The sequence below is a fragment of the Lolium rigidum genome, chromosome 7 (assembly GCF_022539505.1).
Source record: "Lolium rigidum isolate FL_2022 chromosome 7, APGP_CSIRO_Lrig_0.1, whole genome shotgun sequence".
In the NCBI taxonomy this organism is placed as follows: Eukaryota; Viridiplantae; Streptophyta; class Magnoliopsida; order Poales; family Poaceae; genus Lolium; species Lolium rigidum.
Window position 1 is genome coordinate 255,550,179 of NC_061514.1, and position 7,889 is coordinate 255,558,067.

The 7,889-nt window shown below is 47.5% G+C and overlaps 1 protein-coding gene across 2 annotated transcripts; it reads left to right on the forward strand.

Moving 5' to 3' along the window:
- Positions 1-2,430: 2,430 nt before the first annotated feature.
- Positions 2,431-7,614, forward strand: LOC124676287 (universal stress protein PHOS32-like). 2 transcript variants are annotated; one of them, XM_047212369.1, is made up of 3 exons: positions 2,431-3,359; positions 6,481-6,523; positions 7,388-7,614. In XM_047212369.1, the coding sequence occupies exons 1-2, from the start codon at positions 2,594-2,596 to the stop codon at positions 6,486-6,488; spliced, it is 774 nt and encodes a 257-aa protein (XP_047068325.1). In that variant the 5' UTR covers positions 2,431-2,593; the 3' UTR covers positions 6,489-6,523; positions 7,388-7,614. The 2 variants fall into 2 exon arrangements, with proteins under 2 accessions (XP_047068325.1, XP_047068326.1); XM_047212370.1 differs by having other exon boundaries at positions 7,391-7,614.
- The last annotated feature ends 275 nt before the right edge of the window (positions 7,615-7,889 follow it).

Genomic DNA, 7,889 nt, shown 5'->3' on the forward strand with positions numbered 1-7,889 from the left:
GGAAATAAGAACACCGTAGACCCAAGATCTGAATAGCAAGCAAACAGCGAGCAAAGCAAGATTGGTACCAACCTTGAGCGGCGCGGTCGCTGAGGAAGGTGTTCGCCGGTGGTGGAGCGGACTCGCGGTCGCCGGCACGAGCACCGCCGACGGCGAGGCGGAGAAGCTCGCGAAGAAGCGTGAATGCAGCGGGCGCGGTGGAACTGCTGCTAGAGCTTCCCGCACAGCGAAGTCCGGCGGAGGCACGGCGTGAGTTCGTCGGGCGGCGGAGCTCAAGCAAGCAACGGCGGACGAAGAGCGGCGAAGGCGCAGAGGCGAGGAGCACTGTGCACGAAGGTCGGGGAATGCGGAGAAGAGGAAGAAGAAGGGGCAGTCGTGCTTATAAAGGAGAGAGAAGGTGGGCTGAAAACCGGCCGGGCCGCGGCGGTTCGCCTCGCGGGCCGCGACGGTTCGCGCCACGGGCCGCCACGTGGCAAAGAGGTACACGCGAGAAAAGAGGAGGCCACACGGAGGAGCACACGGGATCCGCGAGCGGTTAGTGGGATCCGCGGTGATGCATTAAATGGGCGCGCGGGAGTCGAAGCGAAGTGACAACCGACACCGCCACGACAGTCACGGTGCGCATGTCAGCGACGGGCGCGGGGCCCAAAATATTCTCGACACCGCCGAGGAAGTATTTAATGACCATAGATGCCTGGGAGGATAAGACACCGGATAATACCTTAAGAAGAAGAGATAGCGATAATCCGGGCAAAGATGCCGGATCCAAGCCTAAGGCGGGATAGATTAAACCGGTATCCTAAAAGAAAGAACCCGGCATGGTCCGTTGGATAGGATCCGCCGGACTATACCAGCTTCGGGGACTAATGTTGGGGGGATGACTCCCGGTATGCCAAAGGCATGCCAAACCGGATGGTTTGAGCCATCAAGATACCGGTTTAATGTTCGTACCGGAACTTAAAGATAAGAACTTAGCTAAGTGGAGCTAAGCCGGTATCCCCGAGAGGGGTATGCCGGAACCCGGTAAGAAGATATCGGGTTACCGGAAGAACGAGCAGGTCGGCGAGATCGGTCAAAGATTCTCTCCGAGCTAGAAGACAAAGATGAGCTAAGCAAAGTAACTTTAGACGAAGGGCCGACGATAAAGAGAAGGATGACGGTCAAAGAAGCCGGAGGACGTCGGCATCTCCGATTAAAGAGGACTCCGGTGTCTTCTATGATTAAAGTAGCTTTGTAAAGTAGTTTGTCTAGTCAAAGATGCCATTAGGGTTTCTTGCCTCGTAAGCCACCTCTCCCCATATAAGGAGAGGGGGCAGCCCTTCTTAGACACACGCGAATGAACACGAAGAGAGCTTGTACTGAGAAACTTGTAGCCTGTTGAGATCGATAAAGATGATGATCTAGAGCGAGTTCTTCCTTATGTCTTTCTTCTTCAACCTCTAGCCTTGGCTAAGTTCTTGAGGAAACCATCCGGAAGTTCATCCCGTCTAATCACAAACCCTCCCCCGAATCCTCTTGCGTCCATTCGGCCCCAACTTAAGCCATCCTATGGCATCTGTTTGTTCACCACGACGACAATATATATATATATATATATATATGTTTAAAAAACATGTCACTTTTTTGTACTCATCAACATCCCCCATATAAACCTTTGCTCGTCCCGAGTAAGATGGTTTATATTTCCATGCTTTCATCTAGCTTACCGATGAAAAGCGATGCCCCGTATCCTTATTTTTCATGCAAGCTCAAAAAAAGATAGATCATATTTATTTTCCCGACCCCCAGCGCCATCGTGAATAACGACGAACGTTGGTGACACGCCGAGAAACAGATCTCGTCAGATCCGAAGAAAGTCGAGAAGACCAAGCCACCGATCTGAAGCATCAACAAGCACACGCTGCCATCAACTCCGAGACGCCGCCATGAAGGCCGTCACCGCCTCACCGGTATGGGAGTGGAGTTGAGGCAGATTTATTCACCCGGACGTCGCTCCCACCACCCCAACAACGCACCATAGGTGACAAACCATAACTACAAACCGAAGGAATGGGTCCCCTCCCCTTCCTACCACGGAGCGGCGAGCGGAAGGAGAGGGGGCCAACGGCCACGCGGCGGTGTTTTGGGATTTGGGGCGCCGATGCCTATCGCCAGAGACGAGCGGGGCGTTTCTTTTCCGTAGTTCGCCGATTAGAGTTTAGTGTTACCATTAGATCAAATTGTGTGCATTTGGTGCTTCTCCTACTAAATACTAGGAGTAAACATCAAGATCGGAGAGACAAATGCCCAATGAGCAAAAGGAGAAAATGAGTAGTATGTAATTTCAATCTTTTTCTTGGGACTTCTGTATTGAGAAATCCGGAGTCCAAACCGTCAGTACTAGCTATGACCGTGTCGTGGCTCTGACATGTTTATCCCCTTGGACTTCCACTTGACGCCTTCTGTTCCTCGCATCTGTTCAAAGTCTTCCATTTCTTCCAGCAGCTTCTCCCCCCTTCCCCACTACCCCCAAGAAGCAAACCGTGGCAAGCGAAGCCAGAACCCTAGCCCCACCACCACCACCACCCAGCAAGAGATCCCGACCTGCCCCGCCATGCAGGCCCCGGCGAACCCGATCGTTGACCTGCCGCCGCTGGTGGCGCCGCCGCCGCGGGTGAAGGCGCCGACCCCGAGGCCCCCTACGCCGGCCTCGCTCCAGCCCGACTCCCCGGGCGTCTTCTTCAGCAACGCCGCCGCCGCCGCGCCCCTCGGCTCCGCCCACCGCCGCATCGCCATCGCCGTCGACCTGTCCGACGAGTCCGCCCTCGCCGTCACCTGGGCCGTCGCCAACTACCTCCGCCCCGGGGACGCCGTCATCCTGCTCCACGTCCGCTCCACCAACGTCCTCTACGGCGCCGACTGGGGCTCCGTCACGCCCACCTCCCCCGAGGACGACGCCGAGGTCGCCGCGCGCAAGATGGACGACGACTTCGACGCGCTCACCGCATCCAAGGCCGAGGACCTCGCCAAGCCACTCCAGGACGCCAAGATCCCCTACAAGATCCACATCGTCAAGGACCACGACATGAAGGAGAGGCTCTGCCTCGAGGTCGAGAGGCTAGGGCTCAGCGCGGTCATCATGGGGAGCAAGGGCTTTGGCGCGGCGCGGAGGGCCAGCAAGGGCCGGCTCGGGAGCGTCAGCGATTACTGCGTCCACCACTGTATTTGCCCCGTCGTGGTGGTGCGTTCCCCTGCTGATGCTGCCCCAGAGGGTGGGGAGGCCACCAGTGTGTTGGATGCGGCGGTTGGTGCTGAAGACGTACTCCACCCTGTGCCCGAGGAGGACGCCGAGTACCATGATGCCACTGAGGAGCACAAGGGTAATTGCTGCTCTACTTTTATGCCCGACGAGCCACCAAAAATTGAAGTCGAAACTGGAGTATTTTCATCACAAATCCATCATCATACTAGTGATCGAACTCTAGATTTTTATTCTATTTCTAGATAATTATATTGAGCTGAGTAGATAATGTTAGTTTATTCCTAGATTCGTATGCCGGCTTTACACATCATTGGATTTCAGATTAGGGCTGTTTGTTGAAGCAAGCGGGTAAAATGTTATATGGGGGAAGGATTTAGCCTGGTTGGTTTCGATTCACATTTTCCTATAGGCAAGGAGATAGGCCATGAATATTTTATCACTTCAATTAGCTAGTTTCATTCTTGCTTGCTAATTGAACTTTGGTAAATATCTAATGGGACATTTTGTATACCGATATGCTTTGTTTTAATGCTTCTGGATATGCATGAGGTCGTCCTAATGTACTAATTTATTTTTTTGACTTCCCCCCATGGCATTGAGAATACCCTTGTCAGACTTGGCCAATTACTTCTTGTTAGTGAGGTTCTATTATTCGTTTGGCCCAATTCGGCATTTATATATAAAACACAGCGATGGATACCCTTCGACTCCAATAGCACCGGCTTTGTCTTCCTCCCTGCTGTCTATGACGTCAACTGATCTCGAGGAAATCCATAGCTTCCGTAGCTGTAGGTCTTACGTATTCCATCAAAAGCGGAGGGTAGGGTCAAGTATGTGGAGCTTACCTGATAGATTCACCACTCTATGGGTGTCACACTGACATGTAAATATGTATGCACAGCCTAATGGTGAGCTTCTACAAGACCATGTATGCCAGATACACAATTTTGCCTTGGTCTGGATGAATGTGAACAGACCCAAAATATCCTGGACAGCAGCATGTCATGCTTAGTTTCCTTCTGTGGCAAATTAATCACTGAACTGAAAGATGTCTTGAGTACAGAAATTTATGTTTTCCCCATGGCCATCAGGTAAGCTCACCCTACAAACACTAATGTTGTTCCACATCAGCTGCCGTTTATCTATATTTGCTGCAGTTTATGTCCAACTAAGACCGGGTTAGTGATCCATCAGGACTGTTTCCACCTCATTCCAAAATTTACCGGTGAAAGGACAGGAGGGGAAGAGAATGTGTAGATGCTGGGACATTAAATAGTAGGTTGTAATTGTGTTGATTTAAACCCTTCTTTAGTTCTTAGGAAACAGACAGTCATCACCATACACACTTGTTCTCGTTTTGAAATCTGTTGTTATAATCAAGGTCACTTTAGGGAAAGTATACCTAAATTTAAAAATTTATCTGAACTTATTGATCCCAGTTTTTCGTTAATTCTACAGTTCTACTTGACAACTTCCGTTTCTCTTAAATTATCTGGACTGTGGGAGTTGAATGCACTGGATGAAAATGGTATGGATACCTCCTGACCGATGGTTTCTGGCGGTATTCGGTAGGGAAAGTGGATGATCTTTGGTTTCGGTTTCAGATTCTGGTAGCAGTTACCAGTATCAGATACGAATGTGGTTCAGCTACTATCCGACAAAATCTCAGATATGGTTTTCTTCTGGTAGTATCCAATGATTATCCATGAAACTGTTCGAAATAGGATAACTCAGTAGTGGAAGGGCTCGTTGGTGGAGTTCACATTGCCAGTGCCACCCATGACGCAGACAACCATAAGCCACCCAAATACCGTGTCACATCATTTTGGAGGGAAGAGAAGTACGATGCGGCGGCCATTGAACAGTTGTGCTCGCGGTGGTGGCTGGGAAGGGCCGGAGAGGAGGTGGAGAACTGGAGAGCCACTAGACAATGCAATATCGCTATAGAGCGCAACTGGTGGCGGCAGATGAAAGATTTTCCCTGGATCTCACCCGCAGACTAGGGTTATGGAGCTTTCTGTGCCTTGTAGATGTGTAGGCTTTCTCTGGGCTAAGAAAGTGATGAGCTTGTCTGGAGATTGATTTCCTGGCTCATACGAGGTTAGACCATTCATAGCCTATTCCCAAGCATTTATTTTATTCAACCACATTGCTGAGGTCTCGAACCAAAAAGGTGGAAAGTTATCAACACTTGTTTATGTGTCCATGCTCGTTTCTCAGGCCTAACATCTCTGATTAATCCGCAATTCTCTCCCCTGTATATCTCTGTCCTTTCTCCCTTTCTTCCCCCGTTATCTCTTCTTCTAGAGACTTTGCTGTCAACAGGCCGCCCCCTCTCATGTCTGACCGTTATTTTGCTGTTGTGACCATCACTCTTTTTGGCTTGTTAAGTGTACATTTTTTAATATTCTTTTGGTTTGTTGTGTGGCATCTGGTAGAATATTTGTTACCATAGTGTACTCGCTCCATATTCGTGACCAGTAGGTTCTAGTTCAATCTTAGTATGCAGGCATGACCCGTTCCACTCCGATTACAAAAAGAAAGAGATGTTAGGGTATTGTCTGAGCGACCTCTGAATGTAGTCATGTATTTCCTCCAATTCCACTTGCATTAACCAAGGGCACTTTATGGGAAAAGTATGCTTTAAAGTTGACCATATCCGGACTAGTCTTGAGTGTGTGTGCTTCTGCCTGTGCTCGTGTATTTCCCGTGCTCGTGTATTTATGTGGAAACTATGGATCATGCTGTTGTGTTGATTACCATTAAACATGTACTAAGACAATTGGATATCACAAGCTTATCTGTTATGCCTTTAATGTAAATTATGTTCATTTCATGTACCTTATCTGCTGTCAGCATAACTTGCATCAATTGATGTTCTTAAATACCCCAAGGGCATTGGTTGAACATAGCGCGACTACTAGTTCTCATTGCTGTTCAAATTCAAGAAGTTTGTGCATAATTCGTTACTGATCAGTAGTGGAACGAACATTATAACGAGCTGTGCTCATTTTATTATCTGCTACTATTAATTTTTAACGAGTTTTGGATCGATGTTAGTCATCAGTTTCCTTATGAATTTAGCATGGAAGACTGGAAATTGTACTTCAATTTTTATTAGTCTCTAGCTCGCCTCTTCTTTTATCTTTGGTGTTTGTGGTGGATTGAATTTTAAGTTCCATTCACGTTTATCTTGTCAAGGTTGTAAGTTATTAATCGAGCTATTGCTATTTTCGCAGATACTTGATCGGATCCATCCATTTGATGTCTTCTTGGGTCCAGGTGAGCATAAAAGTAAATGTTTCACTTTAGTTTGTGTGTCCAGCTGGTTCCTTTCTTTGCAAAAGGCAAATTAGGTGTAGTTTTTCTTCTGTAACAGGTCATTACTGTCTTCTTTTTTTGCACTGAAAATTGCATTCTTTTGCACCAAAAATTGCAAGAGCACGAAGTACACACACAAGTACACTTCTTTTTCTTTTTGGATTTGGAAATGCATGTTTTGATTTGCATTTTTGGAATGGTGTAGGTGAGCTCTCGGGATATCTAATTTCACATAATTTGCGGTAAATTTGCTAGCTACAGTCGTGAGTTTTTATCCCTACCTAAGTATATTCAGGGGATCCTATGCCCTAACTGGGGTCAGCTTGGACTTACCAGGCCTCTCATGTGGAATCTAGCCCACTTGACAGTGTGACTTCGAGCCACAGAATTATTTCATGCTCCAAGGCTAGGCCGGAAAACCCAGATGGGCCTGGACAACGTTATATACTAATATTCTCACAAGGATGAAACTGTAGTTGAATAGCCCAATGGGCCTAGCCTTTTATGCCGCCTCTAAAGAATCATGACCTCAGCTAACATCGATGTTCTACACCCACAGTTTGGGTGGACAAGATCATACATCCCGTCTTACGGAGTAGCTCCCTAGGATTATACATTTACAAAAATGTCACTTCTGACTAGCACTCAAGTTTGATGCTGACTAGGATCCCCCCCTCCAATCTATTGCAATTTTGAGGAAATATACTTAGGCAGGATTTTAGAATCTGACTGACAACGACGACAAAATCTTGTTTGACATACACTTGTCGAAATAACTCCCTACTGTTTCTGTTCAATCTCTAACTCCTTTCTTTTGTTCCACAGCAGGCAAAAGTTCTAGCAGTCAACTGTTGGCTGGGTGCTTCCTTCGGTTCGTACTGAGCACATTAGCTGTTTGTTGGGCTTTACTGCTCTTGTCTACCCGTGATTTCACTCTGTTGTATTTCCTGGTGTGCCTGGTGAACATTTGCTCTCCAGAACCTTTGTGCTTCCTGAACATTGCGCTATCTGTTTCTGATGAAATTTACAGTCTGACTGCAGTTAGTTGTTTCCGTATCTTTTTAGCTATGATGGATCTTACTTTGAAGTAACTTCGTGGTAGATACTGTGAATCTCTTGATGTCCTCCCTGTCAAAATCCTGTCAAGGGAAGCTTTTTTTTTCCTGAATGCGTAAGAAAAGCTACTCCCTCCGCGCAGTTGCATCTTGACATGTTTTTAGTGTGTAGATACATCCATATCTAGAAAAGTTGGGGCAACTTAATTTTAGACAGGGGAGTAGATTTCTCTGAGAGACTGGTTAATCTTATGATACTCAGCTAAATATCT